The sequence below is a fragment of the Littorina saxatilis genome, unplaced genomic scaffold (genome assembly GCF_037325665.1).
Source record: "Littorina saxatilis isolate snail1 unplaced genomic scaffold, US_GU_Lsax_2.0 scaffold_394, whole genome shotgun sequence".
Taxonomy (NCBI): Eukaryota; Metazoa; Mollusca; class Gastropoda; order Littorinimorpha; family Littorinidae; genus Littorina; species Littorina saxatilis.
The window spans coordinates 78,000-98,586 of record NW_027129535.1 but is presented as its reverse complement, the minus strand read 5'-3'; the positions used below and the strand labels follow the sequence as shown (position 1 = coordinate 98,586).

Here is a 20,587-nt window from a genome sequence, read left to right as displayed (position 1 = left end):
TGTGTGTGTGTGTGTGTGTGTGTACCCCCGTTTCCACAGGTTTGGTTGCCTAAATCACCATAAGGCAACCATCCACACGTGGATGGCAACCTAAACTCTGGATGGCAACCTAATTGTGTGGATGGTCGCTTCATTTAACACCGTTAAATTGACTTTTTTGACGGAAAGAATGTCATAACAATGTTCAAAATGACATTCTTTCCGTCCTCTATAGGCGACGAAATAGGTCAAATTTTGTGCATTTTTTAGTGCAAAATTCTTCGATGCCGGAGCGAGTACTGCACCCAGTGCTGTTGTAGTGCAAGTGCACTAGAAAGGCACTGCACCCAGTGCCGCCTCTTAGGTAACCATCCACACTTTAGGTACGTGTGTGTGTGCGTGTGTTCTTGTTAAGACCGCGTCGTTTTGACTTTGGCCCGAAAATGGAGCCGAATTGTTTTGACGCACCCCGTTGTTTTGACGTCACAACAACGGATGCCTCGATTTTCGAGCTTCCCGCCCTAAGATATACCATGTGACACAAGGATTTGATTTTATTGGTTCTGTCCAAACTATGATAATTTTGTCAGGGTTGAGTGTGTGGCGAGTGTGTTGGGCTAGTGTTTTGCGGTCAAAACAAGAACTGTAGTTTTTTGGGTTCCCCTGGCGGCAACATTGAGAGAGAGAGCGAGAGAGAGCGGATTGCCGCGTGAAACCGTGATTTGACACGATGGCTGACGCCGACACGCGGGGTGAACGCCGCAGCCGGTACATTACCACAGACACAGGTGTGTATTATATTTATAGTACTTTGTTGTCCATTTTAGACGAAAAGACAGTTGACTGAGTTGTTTTTGAAATAGTGACGCGCCTTCAACTTTATCTTTCAGGTCTGTTGCCACATGGCTCTGACATTCCAAAATGGCTAACCTCGTTTTTTGGAATTTAGAGCTCACAATCCAGTGACAGTGACATTAACAAGAACTTGATCAGTCATTAATTATCAATGGCTTATCAAGTTGTTGGTACAGGTTACTATGCAAGAGTCTTATACATTAAAACAAATCATTATGGCGAGTGGTGCACAGATCTAAATACTCTTATACTGAGAAGGCACGATGCATGTTGGTTTTTTAACTTCCGAAAGATTCTGAGATTAGCTGTGCGTACAAGCGATCGAATAGCACTGATTTTATCAGTATTTATATAACTATGTTTTGTTTGTGTCAGTCTGTGCTTGTTTGCTGAATTTATGTGTAGGAGCCTGAGGCGGGTTGAGATCTAGCTCCAATGTTCAAATTTCAATCTCGCCTTAGGCCTAGTAGCTGTTGAATTAGGGAGACCGAATAAGTCAGTCACGGTGCGACTATATATTTTTTTTAATTCGATTTATTTAATAAAACTCTTCACGTCCTGTACCGCACGACTTTGTTACTATACTTAGGAATGACCTCACAGGACGGAAGCGCTCTCTGTGCTTGAAAACCACATTTAGGTCACTTCCTTTGTAAACAAGCACATAGCTGCTCCGCGGTTCGTTCGTTTGGTGAACGTTTTGGTAGTTTGCAATGGATTTGTATTGATTTTTTTTTCACGGAGATTTTGGGACCATCTCTGGTGATGCTGATACAGTCAGTAAAGACAAATTTGGGGATATTATCGACGAATTAGGGGCAGAACAAGTGCTGGGACTCGAAGCAGACAATCGCTTGACATTGAAATTGTAAGCTTAATGTAGTTTAGTTTCATCTCCCCCGTCGCGATATAACCTTCGTGGTTGAAAACGACGTTAAACACCAAATAAAGAAAGAAAGTTTCATCTCTTTGTTCCACCATCACCCAGCCGACGCGGCGACTTCCTGGCGTGGCCGTAAAGTCCGGTTACTCGATCACGTCGCTCTCTGCTCTGTGCATCGTCAAATATGTTCATGCTTTTCACCTGTTGCACGTGAGTGAGTGGAGACTCGGCTCGGCTCCCCCATAATCATGGTCCAACAGGCATGCGAATCATTAATTCTGCTTTTTACACGATGAGTCTTCTTCTGTCAATTTAATGCATACTAGTTACAAATTAAAATGACAGTATGATTTCTTCATTAATTAACTACTCATAATGATAATACATGTATTATACGTGTATACTTTACATACATGTTTTATAACATAAAACCCATAAATGTCGTGTCTGACACACACAGATACCCACTTTCTGGTCATTTTCATCAAATCCTTACGGTACTGAGGCTTAGCAATAGGGAAATGTGTTCAGGACGTGAAGAGTTATTTGACCGGGCGAAGCTGGATTGACTTTGGACTTATCATGTATTGGAGCCATTCTTCCGTTCTGGGGACGAAATCCGTCTGTTGAAAAAAAACAACTACTGTTTGTGTTTTACTTTACCCATACACACGCACACGTTTTTGTTCCTCTTTTTTTCTCTTCATCCTCTTTTTGTTCTGTTTTCTTCTCCTGTCCACGACATTACTGCTTCCCCTCAAACCTATGATGTATTTTTTCCGTGCATGGTTTATCCCTGTCTCTTCCCAGAGACCAGGCAGTCCGGTTACAGTAGCTCGGGTACTTTGTATCTCCCCCAAACTCATCAACTTAAGTTCATTACAGACAAAATAATTAGCATAGCCGCTAATTCAACAGTGTATAGGCTCTCTTTTTCTTTTCTCTCCTCGACATTCAACCCATGGTCCCCCTCGACCACTACCATCTTTGACGCAATGTCACTGTCAGAAAACTCACTGCCTTCTTCGGCATCATACAATTCATCATCTGACAGAGACTCGTCAGTGGTAAGACATAATGCATTCTCATCATACTCCAACTCCTTTGGATCAGACACACCTGAATGACAATGCTTCTCAATTAAAAATGTACACATGCTTTTATGTGAGTTAGGGAAGTATAAATAGAGAATACTATATGGCTTGCTGTGTCGTACCAGATTTTCATGAGTTGTTTTTTTAAATATTGAACTGCGAGCGAAAGCGAGCTATTCACTATTTTAAAAAGCAACGAGTGTAAATCTGGTACAAAACAGCAAGCCATGTAGTATTCTGTTTATCCTACATACTGTACTTACGTGTATTTTACTGAAAATGTCCTGCAGTCGAGGCAGCTAAATTGAAGACGCTTGTTTTGGAACCTCGATCTCTTCTAATAGTGGGGCTCGTATGTTGCAGACGCACTCATAAATCATTCACATCTTGCAACAAACATCATACTTTGTGGTATTGTTCCTTATAATTATTTAAGGGATTTCAGATACAGAGCCACTTCAGAAATCGGTTTTTTTGTCTTTGATAGGGAATAAAAGGCTGCATTTACAGCAGACGAAATTCGTACCAAAAGCGCTCAGCAGTAAATATTCCCAACTCAGCAAATGTAAAATTCAATGGTTTACCATGCACCAGAAGTTGTCTGCTGATAACACATGCATGACATAAATACTCTTATGGGTATTTTTGTGTTCTGGTATTTAATTTGATCGTTTTTAGAATTTTATATATCCGCAGCATGAAAATTCAAGATGGCGGCCTCCGCAACATTGCGTGTTTTGATTTGAGCGAAAACAACGTTTCTGAAGGTAAGTTTTCAAGAATACGCATCCATTCACCAATGTCACATCATTTTACTGTTTAATTCTCCCCTGGGGTCTGTTATTCATCGGGTGAAGCGCTGAAATGCAGAGTAATCTTGCAATAGCTCATCAAGCTGGATTGTGATGCTGATAGATCTAGATCTATCTGTTGATTACAAGTGAGGAAATCATGATCGCCACGCTGGTGATTTTAAACAGATTAAACGAACTTTGAATAAAAGGCGAGGAGAAAGAGATTGTTCATGGTATGATAAATGATTAGTCCTGCCTACGTTAAGGACTTCCATAAGGTGGGGAGGGGTAGAGTCAAAAACTGAGTGAGGGTAGGCCAGATAGTAGGATGACCAGCTGGAGATAAAAACACTCCACTCCCCATGTCTTTACAGTGTTGTGATCAAACTTTCAAAGACGGTAGGTAACAGACAAAAGCATACAGTGTATGCTAATCAAATGGGATAAGTGGTTTTGAAAAATGAAGAGGTACCGCTCTTTGAGTTTTACAATTTTGGTTTGTTGCTTGTTTCTCATCCTTTTGCTTATTTTAAGTTGACCGTGCATTGGTGTGAATTTTATTTTTACAGGATATATACAAGAGTTACACCACATGCCGGTTCCTGGGAACAAGCGTTCTGCATTTATTCCGGTGCCACAGAAGGGAGCCGATTTCACTAGTACTACTGTATCAAGGTTTGTTACCTAATACATCTTAGCAGTAAGATTTTTTTATTTGTATTAATTGGAACATGTTTGCACATCATTTGTAAGCGACCTCTGTGAATTTGATGGGTTTAACGTACGAACCCTCACTATGGTCAACATTCTGTTTGCGACTGTTTGAAGCGAATAAATGTAGCGGTCAGAAAGATTCCAGAATCAGTTGGGTCACTGGAAACTGTGTTTGTTTGTTTTTTAACCTGAAACAGTAAGAATTATACGAATTCATGAAATATAATTTTCTTTCATTTTGGTCTGTTGTGTGAAGACTTGCTAACCCGGCTTTGACCGACTCTCTGAGATAGTAAACATTATTCAAATACATTCAAATAAAAATGTCACTTTTCATCTTTTGTGTGAAGGGTACCACAGGCTGATTTCCTGCACCATGGATGTAGAGGAGGCCAGACAGTCTGCTTCTCATTCCAGCTGTGTTGCGTTTTTTTCTGCTCGTGAAGTGTATCGCCACATTGCCAAAGCCATTGGCCAAGAGAAGTCACCCTGTCTGCCCATTTTGCATAGCCTTACAGGCTGTGACACTATGTCGTTCTTCAATGGTATTGGGGAATCAGAAGGCTTGGGAAGTATGGCAAGCATTTGAAGACGTCACTCAAACTTTCTTCAGGTTGTCTGCTCCTCTTTGTAAGCTGAGTACCACTGACAGGGCAGCACAAGAGCTTTTTGGTGTACATTTGTAGGACAAAACCAGCAACGTACTGGGTGTAAACAGTGCTAGACGGTACCTCTTCAGTAAAAAGAGCTGCCAAATTGACCATAATCCCCTTACAAGTGAGGTGCTGCTGCAGGACATGAGATTGAGAAGAGCCATCTACCTATTAGACTTCCAAACTCTGTGGGCTGGCAGTTCAAGGCTGGAAAGTGGGAGTCATTCTGGACGAGCTTTCAAGAGGTATCCAGCGTGTGCCGAGAACTCATGAGGTGTGCCTGCAAGAAGAGCTGTACAACAAAACGCTGCAAATGCTGCTAAGAAGGACTGCAGAGCACAGCTCTCTGCAAATGTGCTTGCATGCCTGTGAAAACTGTCAGCATCTAAACTGTGCAAAAATATTATTGCACCCATTTTCATACCCCAACTCAAACTTTTATTCCTGTGTCATTTTATTCAAACTGTCTATGCCATTAAAGGCTCGCATCTTCGCTATCTGGCACATTTTTTTTTGACATCATCATTTACGCCGTCAAAATAAGGATACCCTTGACGTGACAAAGAGATGTGACAAAAACTTCGGGTACCTTTTAAAAAGCCGACGACAATTCCTGAGGCACAACTGGGTCACTGTTGTATACGAAGAGAAAGTCAACTTGATTATCCATCCAGAACAGGTTGTTTTATTTCGCCATCTTGCATATTTCTAGTGTTGTGCCATTGTACCTACTGATGTATGTGTCGATCTCACGGATGAGATGTTTATGTGTCAAATTTGAGGGATACCCAAGTCAACTAAAATCCATGTATTTTAGCAATGACCAAGTGGGTTGCGTTGAAACTTTCAGGAATGTGTGTCTACGCACGAGGCGTAGTTCAACCGTTTGAGTACACTTTCAAATCTTCACGAAATAATATTTTAAAAACTGCCACAGGTTTGTTGACTTACATCCCACATATTTTTGACTTCGCATGTATATATGACAGATGGTTGTTTCAAGTACTGCCAAAGTTTCTTTTGAGTATAGACACTTGCCGGAATGTGCTAGTTGTGTAAACACATGAGAACAAACAACGTTTTCGAAATACAGCGATTATGAATTTTAGTCGACTTTTGAGTTGATACATTACATTTTTATCAGTTTTATTTTGGGGGTACCCTTATTTGGGCGGCGGTCAAATAACCCATGTAAAGGCCACCTTTTATCTTAAAAGTGTTCCAGTTAGCCAAGTTGAGTGCCCTCAATAGCATACATTGAATATAACAGCACAGGAATGAATGTTTTCGTTTTGGTATGAAAATTGGTGCAATATATTTATTTTTGCACAGTTTAGGTAATCCACAAATTCTTCAACCCTGCCACCCACACCGTCCAATCATTCTCTGCACCAACAATACATGTATTGTTTTGTTTAAAAATGTGTTTGTGTTAGTTTCTATTGCAAGAGAATGTCTTGTAGCATCAAAAATGCCTAAATACCCTTTTATTGGCGGCCATTTTGAAAATTGTAAAAAAACTACTGATTTCTTAATTTTTTCACGGTGGCTCTGTATCAGGTTTTGTTAAGCAAAAGCAAATGTCCATTTACGCCAAATTTGCTGTTAATCACATGAAGTGAAATATGCCTAACATACCCAACCGTTTACACTGGCGGCCATTTTGAAAAATTGTTTAAAAACTACCCATTTTTTATTTTTCGCGATGGCTCTGTATCAGGTTTTGTTAAGCACATAAAACTCTTCATATTTGCTTAATTTGGTGTTTGTTGCATGATTTGAATGATTTTGCAACATAGGAGCCCCACTATAAAGCCTCGTGCAATCTATTACGTCAAAGCAAAGAAACGTCACTCTGAAAGTGTGGCTTGACGTGTTAGTTCTAAAAATTCATCGAAGGTAATTAGCGAGCGCAATCTTTTTTCTTCTATAATGACGTTTGTCTCGGTGACTTTGGCATCATAAGCAGTGGAAAAACAGGTCCCTGCCAGACTTGCTTGACATGACCTCATTTACATGATATACACACGTGTGATTTGAACGATTATTATCTCACGAGTGTCTCTCTCACGTATGTAGGATGATATTATTAATCAAATGAAAATTTACTAATAAAATGTTCTATTATGTCACTAGTGGAACCAGGAGGCCGAGGCCAGAGATTTAAAACAAGGGAGTACTTCCCACATTTCTCATACGGCCAAAGAATGGTGCAGGCTGCACTGGCTAAGAGTCTACCTGCCATACCATTGCCAGATGACACCAGCAATCATCCAGGTACAATGTAATCCCATTTTTATTTTGTTGAAAGGCAAGATTTAACCAGAAAGTAAGGAACTAACTCAGGGGTTCCACTTATTGCACACACAAAAGTATATATACGCAGTTTTCAGCCTCCGTACACATTTTCACCGACATGTTGCATTTTGTCACGCAAAATTACAATTGCACTCAAAAAACTAAATAGCCACGAAGAGAGCACCTGAACTCCCACCTCTGATTCTCCCCACCCGCCTTGTTCATCACTGTTAACACTCGTGTACTTATCGCCAGAGGCCATAGTACCAGTGCTCTACCGAATTAAATCTTTATTCCTTAGGTCACTGCCACCGGCGATAGCCATATGAATGACCAGCTCTACGGAAGAGGAAGATTGCATTACATTTCTTTGGGGAGGGGGGGGGGTGGGGGGGGGGGGGGGGGGTCATGAGTCACAGAATAAATAATTGATCCTGCTGTGTTCAGCAAAACAATGGTCTGCCTTATCACACATGCCATCAGTTTGGTGCACTGCCGATTCAGTTTACAGGCCAGGGGTGTCCGGGTCTACTCTGATTACATCGGACTGACCCACAGTGATTGTTTTTCAGGCCGAAATATCTTCCATTTAGCGCCATGCAAATAGTTCAGTTCCTCGCTTAGAGGCCTATTACCTGTACAGAGCCACTGCAAAACGCAAACAGACCGATCTGTCGTCGGAAAGTGAAAGAACAGAATCTGATGAAGGGACTTCTTTTAGTTACCTATCATCATCATGTCCAGTGATGGCGCTAGTACTTTTTTCAAACCGGTACGCAAACTTTTATGAAGCAAACAGTCCAGAAAAAAACGGTAGGCTGGTCATTGGAACCAGTTAGAATCCAGCTCAGAGTACTGGTTTTATAGTTTTGCCAGCGAAAAAAGACGCGGTAGTTCTAAAAATCAACGGCAGCCAATTTTGTTCGGGGATTTTTTCGTTTCAACTGGTAAAATACCGGTAATTACCGGTTAACGCCAACACTGCATGTCTTCTCAATCGTAGTGAGAAAAACACACTTCTCCTTCGCGTTTTTTCCCCCAATTAAGTTTGTAATGGTACGCGTTTTCCCCGGCTCATACGCATTTTTTCAGTCATGTTGTGTATGCAAACGCAAAAAGCAAAAACCCAGTGGAACCCCTGACTAACTAACTGTTATGCAATACTTCTGGAGGGGTGATCACACTACAGTGAACACAGTTTAGTTATGACTAAGATATGTAGTTAAATTGCTATTCTGATACACATGGAAGAATTCAGGGTTATGATTTGATAGTCTCACATGGACCTATTTCGGTCATAAGGCCATATATATATCAACGGAAGCTGCTCAATATCCTATATATTTACAACAATAAAGCATGCTTCCTGTTTCATCACCGTGGATGAATTAAGTGCTTGCATGCACATACCTGGTCAGGTTTGCTTCTGTTACTGGTCGACAGACGATATAGTTTGTACAAAAACTAAATTCTTGCCGTCCATGAAATACATCCCTGGTAAAAATTCAATTCCTGCAACACACCTTGCAAAACTAGTAGCTGCAGTCTAGCAGACGGTCTTTCCAGTGCTTTGTAATGAATCGGCAATATTGCCTTTGCCTATGCAACGCTATATCCCAATCTGATGAATGGACTGACCCACAGTTAACAGAGAAAATAGAGGACCCACTAGAGAAAGTGCTGAATTCTTGGGATGTAGTCTGATGATAGACGGAAGACAGACAATAGACGGAAGACAGACAATAGACAGAAGATAGACGGAAGACAGACAATAGACGGAAGATAGACGGAAGACAGACAATAGACGGAAGACAGATGGTAGATCGAAGACAGACAATAGACGGAAGACAGACGATAGACGGAAGACAGACGATAGATGGAAGACGGAAGATAGACGGAAGACAGACAATAGACGGAAGACAGACGATAGATAGAAGACAGACGATAGATGGAAGACAGACGATAGACGGAAGACAGACGATAGATAGAAGACAGACGATAGACGGAAGACAGACGATAGACGGAAGACAGACGATAGATAGAAGACAGACGATAGACAGAAGACAGACAATAGACAGAAGACAGACAATACACGGAAGACAGACAATAGATGGAAGACAGACAATAGATGGAAGACAGACGGAAGACATACAATAGATGGAAGACAGACGATAGACGGAAGACAGACGATGTAGTCTGACGATAGACGATATATATACGGACGTTCAACCAGTATTTGGCTTCAGCTTGATTCAGGAACAAGAGGGCGACCGCAACTGAGTCGCAATTGTATAGACAAACCATAATGCCTTTCTCCAGTCCAGTCTATGAAATAGGACTTACAGCTGATCTAGCTGGACTCTACGCAAGCTTCAGTACGAATGAAGTAAAATCTCCCATATCAAATTTATTATACACAAATATGAAAACAGTTAACTAGACTGTTCTAACTGTAAACCAACGTAAAGGGGAAATATGAAGCTCAAAAACAGGTTAAGTCCCAAGCATCATGCAACCACAGGCGCTTTCTGTCTGTCTTTCCTACAGTTGACTGCAGCTTCGAACCACAGGCGCTTGTGACAGAGGACTCTATAAGCAGCCATCACTCAGTTGACTCCCAAATGGTGAGTTTTTATAGAGTAGATTATTTGTTGCCCTGTCTGAAGATATTTTGTTTTTGCGATTTGATTTGTTAAATGTTTGACCTGCATTACTTGTGAGTTTCCTGTGATGACCAAGGCAATGAAATATGTTTGCTATCTGCAGTCTATGTTCTTTTGCCTCTGAAAAACATGCATCAGAGTTGTGCATTCTATTTTTCCTCACTATTGATTGGATTAAAGTTTTTAATTTGTGACTGTTTACTGTTAATGTGGTTTTTTTGCCTATGATTCCATTTTCTGAGGCTGTGCTTATATTTCTTTATTTATCGTCACAGTTCAGTACAGACTTTTAACTAGTGAGAAGAGCATCCTTCCAAATGGACATGTAACAACAAATTTTAGTAGACCTGCTTCGCTTTATTAGCAAATCTAATGGCAACATTATTTCTCGAAAAACCTATAGTTCACTATTGACCAGCAGGGATAGACAAATAGTCTACCCGATTGCCAGGAGTGAGTAAAAAAAATCTGCCGGGCTAAGAGAAACCACCTGGCAACTTGTCGGCTGGCTATAAACATTCTGTACCAATGCAACAGTTTTGGTTGTAATTTCAAGTTTCAAAGCGATGCAACAATTGGGGCATGTGCTGGGCCAGCAACATTTCTGGCGGGCTAGTGAGTACTAGTGTAGTAACTTTCTTGAAGTTACTAGTCCTGTTGGCGAGTTAAGATTTGAAGATTTGGCCATCCTTGACAAGAATGATTGAGATTAAAAAAATCTTGATCAGCACAGAAAATAGCTAGGCTTTACTTTTTTGGTATTTGTTCAAGTCAATGGATATTCTTTTTGCATCATGACTTGTAAAACCCTTGGCAGATCTATGAGGTTGCACATGTGACCAATTGTATGAGCAGCAGTGATGGCCAAATCTCAAAATTTTAATTTGCCAGCCGAACGAGTAACTTCAAGAAAGTGACTAGCCAGACAGAAATGTTGCTGGTCCAGTACATACCACACAACAGATTATGAGTATCAGATTTCTTTGTACAATCAAAATAGAGGTGTTTTTGCAGATGCCAGAGGTTCCTGCATCTGCAGTGTTAATGTGGCTTTAAAACACCATAGTAGTACAACCAACACTTTTGCATTTGACCAGAATTTTCACTGGCCAGATGGGCGAGCTGCCAGACGGTTTCTTCTAGCGGAGACGGATATTTTAATCGCCTCTGGCAATCGGGCGGACAATTTAACCGTCCCTGAGCAGGAATGTGCTTATTGAGCTATATTTTCATATCGTGACGCGGGCCGGTTGGGAATTGTTTGGGCCGGTTCAAATTGCTGACCTAAAAAAAATAAGTTAAGGTAAACCCCTGGACACTAGTTTTTAGGACCTGGAGAGGACCCCAGACAATGGGGCCTCAAGGTTTGTCATACCCAGAAAATCCGTTTTAAAGTTTTGTTCCAGCTGGGACTCATTGAGCCCGGTATCGCTGCGTGAATGACACATTTTCCACAAAACCACCCGCCCCATGTTCTATGAAAGATTTCTCTTCAAGGTCACATATCTTCTGCCGGAGGGAGGCTCAGTGCAAACTGACAGCAATTTTTGACGATAGTTATTGTGTTTTGCAGGATTTTTCAGACAAAGACATGACATATGTCCCAGACTCTGCCAGCAGCATTGACGGATCGCATTTGTACCCACCATTGTTTTTTGGGTCACAACTCATCACAAAAATGGCTACGGGAACTGAAAGTACTTGCCCTGCCCCTGCTGAACCTGCTTGTCCTGAGTCCACATCATGCCCCAAAGAAGATCCATGCAGAATCAAAGGATTGTCCTTCGCTGAAACAAAGACTGTTGGTGACAAAACTGTACCCAAGCCTAAGCAGCACTTTTGTTTGTTTTGTCAGAAACCACAATCACGTTTGCCTCGGCATATTGAGACGCAGCACAAAGATGAAAAGTCTATGGTCCCTTACTTGAATGCTAAGAAAGGATCCGGAGAAAAGAAGGCGGAGCTGACAAAGCTTCGGAATGCTGGTGACCATCAGCACAATTTGAGTGTTCTGAGAAATGTGTCTGGGACACTGGTGGTGAAACGGAGGAAGCGAGAAAGTCCTTCGGTAAGCAACTTTGTTGCCTGCCCTTATTGCCTTGGATACTTTCAAATAAAGGATATTTACAGGCACAAGTGCGTAGAAGCAAATGATGGCTCACGGAGGGAATTTGTAAAGAAAGGGAAGCTAATGTTGCCCGATTCTGAATGCAAGGAAGATGAGTCGGAGGCATTCCAGTCTTTTCTTGACACACTGCAGTCAGACCATATCCGTCTGGTAGTCAAAACTGACCCTTTGATCAAAGAGCTTGCGAGAAGCCAAGTAAAACGGCACGGATTTAACCCGAGTCGTTTCGCCCAAATACGAAACAAAGTGAGGGAGGTTTCACGTCTGTTATTGAAACTGCGAAAAGTGTCAGGACTTGAAAACGCTTCTCTCAAGGAATTTCTCACGCCTGAAATGTTCAAAACGGTAATAGAAGCAACCAAACAAGTCGCTGGTTACGAAGCAGAGGAATACAAATTCCGAATTCCATCCTTAGCCAACAAACTTGGCTACACAATCAAGCTGTGTGCTGACATACTGGAGGTCCAGGCCGTGGAAAAAAGGAATGACAGTCTGAAGTGTGATGTTCAGGGATACCTGAAACTCCATCAGATGAGATGGAATGAAGAAATTTCTGCCCACGCAAGTCGCAATCTGTATGAACAGAAAAAGGGACATGCAAAACGTCTTCCTCTGTCGAGAGACGTCGCCAAGCTCTCCTCTCACCTCAGCAATGTTTCAGCCGCGGCCACCCAAACCCTCACTACAGCACACGAAGAAAAGGAGATCAAGGCAGCATGGAAAAGCCTTGCGGAAGTCACTCTGACCCAGATAATCCTTTTCAACAGGAGAAGGTCAGGCGAGGCCTCAAGAATGAAACTAGTAGATCTAAATCAACACGAAACTCATGATGTGGATGTCTTCAAATCACTTAGCACATTTGAAAAAATCCTATGTAACAAGCTGACCAGGATTGAGATAATCGGAAAACGTGGCCGAATTGTCCCAATTCTCATGACTGCACAGGTGAAAGCAGCTGTGGAACTGCTTGTGCAAAAAAGGGATGATGCTGGTGTCAGCGGCTCCAACAAATTTGTGTTTTCTTGCACATTCTTTCAGTCGGAGGGGCACATTCGGGGATCTGACACGCTTCGAAAGTTTGTGACATCAGCGCAGTTGGCAGAGCCACAGTTCATCACATCTACTTCACTTCGAAAGCAGGTTGCTACTCTGTCCCAGATAGTCAGTTTGAAGGACAACGAGCTGGATGCCCTTGCTCAGTTTATGGGACATGATGTTCGCACTCACCGCGAGTACTACCGCCTCCCATCAGACATGATGCAGTTGGCCAAAGTCAGCAAATTACTCCTTGCCCTTGAAAAGGGGAAGCTGCAAGACCACCAGCGCTGCACCCTGGATGAGATGGAAGTGGCTGAAGATGAAGCCATCACCTCGGATGAGGAGGCAGGTATGTGTGACATTTTGAAGATGAATTCCTTTGCTCTTTTTGCACAAAATGAACACAGCTAGACTATCTCTAAATCTAGTATTGTAATAACCTTTTTTTTGTATTCTTAAATTCATCTTCTTCTCCTTCTGCTTCTTCTGCCTCTTCTTCTTCTTCTAAATTGGGGGGCTGAGATGGCTCATTCGGTACACAGCGTGGACTACATATAGTTCCTCTGACTCTCATAGTCACAGGTTTGAATCCCGGTCTCCCTCTCTCTGGTATCGCCTTTGTTGTGGCTAGTGACATTGAACCACCAATACAATTTTATTTGTTTTAAATCTAAATTGAGAACGTTCATACTTCAATGCACACTACAATGTGATATATTGTGCTAACATTAATTTGCATTACACAATAAAGCAAACATTAATACTACGGTACTTACTACATAAACTTTTGTACTTGCGATCTAGGATTTTATCTATTCTATCATATTGTAACTATTATTTACAGAATTTGTTGAAAAGGGTCACAGCCCTATTCCAGAACGATCTGCATCAGGAAGGTTCGCAACAAAAGACTCTTTGGCACCGCCACATAACCAGCCCTCTCCGCCTATGCATCAACCTTGTCCTGCTACAGCTGCACCTGACAGTAAGTCTTCTTCTTCTGTGTACGCATGCTATCAACTACAGTACTGCAAGCACTCCCAGTTTCGGATAAAAACAAATGCGATTGGTCACTTTGGCAGAAATAACAACTGTGAACAGAATGTTGATAGTAAAAGAAAGTAAGGAAGCAGGAAAGATGAGCCGGTGCCTACCTAACAGCAAACTAGATAGCTCCTGGTGTTCAAAAACAGGAGGGGCCCTTAATTTAAGTCCGCAGCGCTCCACTGCAGTAGGTGACAGTAAGTGACAATATGGGCTGAATCCATCCCATCTACATGGTGTTGGAGTGGGGACAGGACATATTTGAATGGCGATGTCGCTGTTCAGTGTCTGAAAGTCTCTTAAGTTTGTAGTTGCAAACATGACTTTTCTTTCTCTTTACCCCCCCCCCCCCCCCCCTCCTCACTCCCACAAAGTAACATAGTAGATTTAATTTCTTATTTGTAGCTGCCATTCCATGTAAAAGTGAATACATTTACTTATTTAGTATAAACTTGTCACCCTGGCATGAGGTAATATGACCGGCACGGTTGGCCTAGTGGTAAGGCGTCCGCCCCGTTGTGGGTTCGAACCCCGGCCGGGTCATACCTAAGACTTTAAAATTGGCAATCTAGTGGCTGCTCCGCCTGGCGTCTGGCATTATGGGGTTAGTGCTAGGACTGGTTGGTCCGGTGTCAGAATAATGTGACTGGGTGAGACATGAAGCCTGTGCTGCGACTTCTGTCTTGTGTGTGGCGCACGTTATATGTCAAAGCAGCACCGCCCTGATATGGCCCTTCGTGGTCGGCTGGGCGTTAAGCAAACAAACAAACAAAAAATGAGGTAATATCACAAGGGTTATTCATGTTTTTGTATTTGTCAGATTCTGCTGATGATGAGGAAGCACCAGAAATCCAAAGGAAGTTTCAACGGTGTGCTGCTGACAGCAGTGCATGCTCAAACAGTTCAGTATATATCTTTCTCCTTAGTCAACCAATTTTCCATGGGGGCGCGACTGGAGATGGATGAAGGTCAGGGGGTTCCTGTGTTCGAGTGGGAACAGCTTGAATTTAACTCACAGAGTTGTTTGTGTCCAACACGCTTGTCGGAGGTGTTTTTTTACGGCGTCAATGTTGGGGGGTGGGTGGGGGTTAAGGATGAGGGGTAGAACTGCATTCGTTGATGCATTTTGATTGTCTTACATCTGAAATGTATTTGTACCTTTGAAGAATAGTTCATTCCTGTACACTCATAACACCGAACACACGTTTATTTATTTTGAACATAACATAATTAATACAATAAATAATTAATTATAATTTTATTATGTCCCCAGGCGAGCCCCCTTCCTCCTGGACATTCTCTCCTGTTGGTGTGGCAATGATGAACAAAAGATGCAGTGTATTCACACAGATCACTTCTCCTTCAGCGTCATCTAACGAAAGTAAGCTTTATTGCATATAAATTAATTTAGAAACATGCTGGCGTCACCCCCCGCGGGTTAGGGGGAGTCCCATATTGGTTGGGACTAGAAAGAATTTACCCGATGCTACCCAGCATGTCGTAAGAGGCGACTAACGGTTCTGTTTCTTCTCTTCTTTTGTCTTATTTCTGCCTTACCAGTCCTTTCACCTATATTTCCTTCCAAGAAAACTCTCCCTACTATTCCCTGCAGTTTTCCAATTCTTTTCTTGTTGTCTTATTTCTACCTGACTGGATCCATCACCTTTATTTCACTTACCAAAAGTCTTCTTTTCCACATCCTTATTTCTCTGCACCCCGCATGTCGTATGAGGCGACTAACGGATTCTGTTTCTCCTTTAACCCTTGTTAAGTGGTTCTTGTTTAGAATATAGTCAATGTTTGTAAAGATTTTAGTCAAGCAGTATGTAAGAAATGTTTAGTCCTTTGTACTGGAAACTTGCATTCTCCCAGTAAGGTCATATATTGTACTACGTTGCAAGCCCCTGGAGCAATTTTTTGATTAGTGCTTTTGTGAACAAGAAACACTTAACAAGTGGCTCCCTCCCATCTCCACCCTTTCCCCTATCCCATCTCCCCCTTTCCCTCGTCGCGATATAACCTTCGTGGTTGAAAACGACGTTAAACACCAAATAAAGAAAGAAAGAAATGCTGGCGTCATGTACGGACGATTAACTAAGCGCCCATTACCTAGTTGTTGAATGGCCGCATTCCATAGTGGAAACTCTTGTGTTTAGTTATTTGACAACGAAATTGATATTTTAAAAGCATATGTCTTTTAGCTGTTGTCCTTTTTTTGCTATTTTGCATAATCTATCAAATGATTTGAAATAAAGATAAGCCAGCTGAGAAAATCTATCATCTTTTTTTTCCCCAAGGTTCAACTGACAATGAGTACCTACCTGAACAGTGGAGCCATTCCAAACCAAAGAAGCTCAAATCAAAGGCAACGCGCAACAGTGAGTGGAAACATAATCATTGTCTTTATACCTCTTCTTTCTCTTTGTGAACTGAGCTTTAAGGAGCTGACTCAATCCACACAAAAGTTATTCCTTTAAAGTAGAACAAAACCAGTAAACTAGATAGTTATTGTGTTTTTGAGTAAGGTAATATCCTTCTCTGAAGCACTTGGAAGGAAAAATAGAGCCTGTTCATAACGTGTTAACTGTTAATCTAACTAGGAGCGTATAGTTATTGTGTTTTTGAGTACGGTAATACCCTTCTCTAAAGCACTTGGAAGGAAACATAGAGTATGTTCACAGACCTGTTTACCCTCCCGGAATTATTACGGATTTAGGGTCTAAATTCCGGTATTACGGAAATCTACCGGAAATTCCGGTCACGAGAACCATTTCCGTGTGTGAAAATTTAAAGTCGAAATTGTAGTACTAGTAGTCACCGGGATTTTGATTTCCCGAAAACCCTTTTAGCTCAAGGCCGACCGGAACAGCCTTGTCTGCGCATGTGCAAAAACAAGGTATTTGTCGGTCAACGCGTGGTTTTTGTGCATTCGGTCCGATCGACATGGGTCGTAAGCGTAAGGCCGATCTCTCTGGGGACAAAATGCCAACCAAAAAAGCTCAAGTTGTACAGGAATATCGGCAAAACTATCAAGTCAAGTGGCAGTGTCTGGCGAAGTCTAAGAAGAGCGAATCACTTGCATTTTGGTGATCGAATTGAGATCAGTGCAACAACAAAGCTAGTCAGTCATGAGTCACTGCAGTCGTTCGTCCGCGAACCAAGCGAACGTGTCCCGAGGTTAGACGCAGCATTAGTTTATTTACAAAATGCAGTACACAAATGAACATGGAAACAAACAAATTGTGTTTGGCAAAACATGAGCCTGCTTCGCATCGAGTTTATTTGACCAGTATGTCTGTGCTTCGACATTATCTCTTGCTACGGTCAGTGACTTGTGCTGTTGCCGGAATTTGAAAGTCTTTTTGAGTCTAAAAGTGATCTCCATTAATCTTTCTCCAATATAGCAAAGATCACAGTTCTTTGAATTGAAAAACTTTAAAGAAAATCTTTAAATAAAATGAACGAGCCGGTCCACAAAAAATAAAGGTAGCTTCTGGAGAGTGTTTTTATGACTGGTTTTAATGCAGGATGTAAACAGGTCTGTGTTCATAACGAGTTAACTGTTAATCTAACTAGGAGCGGCATTTTGTCAAAGAGCAGTTCAAATCCGTACGTTCTTTAACATATCAAAATGGCCTTCTGCTGTCGCTCAGTTTTCTTGATTCAAAACTAAGCAGTAAATTGTATAATTATTTAAAAATGAATAAATAAGTGGATCAGTTAACAAGTGCAATGGCTAACTGACCTGCCACTTCTCATGCCCATTCGTGGCTTCTGTCCCATGCTTTGAAAATGAATGTGTACAGGGTCTGTAATTCCGGTTTTAATTTAGATTTGAAATCTTTTGTAATTAATGGATTACGCCCACATACACTTCCGTGTATTAGAGGCGGGGACGGGAGTCCCAGGAATTGGAAAAAAGAGGAGGTACTATATCTAACTTACATTGAACAACCAAAATGTAAGCAGCACTAAGATTGACAGTGAAAATGTGACAGTTTTAGTGTACTAGCTTTAGTGCCACGAAGAAGAATCAGAACAAATGTTGACTCGGGAAAATAAATGTCCATGCCCAATCAAGATTCGAAATAGAGACACTGAGATCACGAGTTGTCGGCCTAGACCACCAGACTACCCGGCGCTCATATTGAGTTGGCATGATTGTTCCTTATAAAGTTTTAATCCGATAACATATTTAACCTTTGTATCTCCGGTAATAGGTCTTGTGATATCTGTGTCCACAAAGGTTCAAACCAGCCACGTCGACTGTGGTTGGAGGAGGAGGTGAAGGCAGTGGAGGCTCATTTGTTAAAATATATCGCCACGCAAGTGCTGCCAAGAAAAGAGGATATCCAGAAGTGCCTTCAGGCTGAAGAGGCTCTGAAAAATCGTACCTGGCTACACGTCAAGAACTATGTACGAAACCGGATTACTGCTTTGCAAAGAAATCAGCGAAACTAAATAATGTTCAGCTTTTCAGCTACTGATCATCTTTCCAATGTTGTTGCTGATCACTACACTAAGTGGATATATATCTAGTGCAGGTTTGTGTCTTGAGCTGTACTGGACAATGATTTACACATTTATCTTTATTTGTTTTTATTAATTTTGACTATGAGCACACTGGTGGTTGTGTTTCATGTTAAATGATTTATTTAGTATGTGTTTATGCAAATCATTTTTGGCATTTTGAATAAGCTAGCTAGATGTGACCTTTCTTAGCACTGATCCAAAGGTCAGTTTAATATGCGGTCAAAACAATGATGGTGGAGGCAGTTGGCTATTTTTAATTCATTTGCATAGCAAAAACGAGGCTATATATGTATTGACAACTGACCACCTATTGAACACTCAAAACTTTTCAAATAATGGAAGCTTTCATTAAAAAAACTTGTCTTGGTTATGAAACCTATGAACACTTATAAAATGCATGTGATTACATCAGCAAAACAAAACAAAATATAAGCAAGTGAGTCATATTCTTTGTGGCTTTGCCCTTGTTTAACTGTATTATCATTATTTATTATCATGAACACAGACTACCATAAGGTCCGCTCCCCCCCCGCGGGTTAGGGGGAAGAATTTACCCGATGCTGATGCTCCCCAGCATGTCGTAAGAGGCAACTAACGGATTCTGTTTCTCCTTTTACCCTTGTTAAGTGTTTCTTGTATAGAATATAGTCAATGTTTGTAAAGATTTTAGTCAAGCAGTATGTAAGAAATGTTAAGTCCTTTGTACTAGAAACTTGCATTCTCCCAGTAAGGTCATATATTGTACTACGTTGCTAGCCCCTGGAGCAATTTTTTTATTAGTGCTTTTGTGAACAAGAAACAATTAACAAGTGGCTCTATCCCATCATCCCCCCCCCCCCCCCCTTTCCCCATCGCGATATAACCTTGAACGGTTGAAAACGACGTTGAACACCAAATAAAGTAAAGATAAGGTCCGCTATTAGGAAAGTCAAAACAATCAAAGTGTCATATGCACTTTGTCATCGTGTGTGACATTTTATTGTCAACACAACGATGGTGGTGTTTCACATGTTATGATTAATTCAGATCTTAAGTGTATATAAAGTGTATTTATGTACATGTACTTTTGACCATTTTAGATAAGCTTAATTTGATATTTCAGGGGCCTCTGTCAAAAGGTCACTACAGCATGTGGTGTCAAAGCAACCATTGTGGAGGCAAATGGCCTATTTTTAACAGGATGTTTGAAGATGTGTTTCTTTTATTATTTGTTTGAGAGACAAGAAGTTGGAAAAAAAGTGTTATTTCATGTTCTTTTGTCACCGCGGGCAAAGTTAGTCAATCATTGATATAGTAAAAAAAATCTGTTTTGTTTGTTGCCATTGAAATAACACTTACAACAGCACTAAACATGATGTTGCTAATTATCTTTTTGTGGACTATTCAATGGAGTGTTTTGAATTGTGCCATTTATCATGCAACAACTGGTTTATTTTTACGGTGGTTGATTTTCCATTATGCAAAAATATAATTCTATGACTCAAGACTACCTTATTTCATTCTATTTCATGATTATACGGAACACACTCTAGCAGTAGCCCTGCTAGTCCGTTTAAGGAAAGTCGACACATTGTATGTTCCCGTCAGAACAATGTATACACTGGGTGTGTATGATGTTTTTTCATTTTTTTTTTATTATGAGCACACTGGTGGTTGTGTTTTTTTAATTTGATATTTAATGATTTATTCAGAATGTGTTCTTGCAAATCATTGTTGGACATTTTAAAGGTGCTCGTCTGCATTTTTTCTCTTTTTTTTATATTACTACATTTTAATTTAACTAAAAAGTTGTGACAGATGACATCTTCTTAATTTATTCCCCTTGTTTTTAACATGACTATTATAAGGAGAGTTTGCTGAGAAAAAAACCCATTGTTTTACCTATAACTTTTTTAAAATAACTTTTTGCAC

The 20,587-nt window shown here is 41.0% G+C and overlaps 1 protein-coding gene across 2 annotated transcripts; it reads left to right on the top strand.

Annotated features, from left to right (window-relative positions):
- Positions 1 to 380: 380 nt before the first annotated feature.
- Positions 381 to 20,179, top strand: LOC138957775 (uncharacterized). Of its 2 annotated transcripts, XM_070328828.1 has the most exons (9): positions 383 to 767; positions 7,109 to 7,249; positions 9,818 to 9,894; positions 13,100 to 13,448; positions 13,944 to 14,084; positions 14,964 to 15,044; positions 15,417 to 15,524; positions 16,441 to 16,521; positions 18,390 to 20,178. In XM_070328828.1, the coding sequence occupies exons 1-9, from the start codon at positions 710 to 712 to the stop codon at positions 18,602 to 18,604; spliced, it is 1,251 nt and encodes a 416-aa protein (XP_070184929.1). In that variant the 5' UTR covers positions 383 to 709; the 3' UTR covers positions 18,605 to 20,178. The 2 variants fall into 2 exon arrangements, with proteins under 2 accessions (XP_070184930.1, XP_070184929.1); XM_070328829.1 differs by lacking the exon at positions 14,964 to 15,044 and having other exon boundaries at positions 381 to 767; positions 18,390 to 20,179.
- The last annotated feature ends 408 nt before the right edge of the window (positions 20,180 to 20,587 follow it).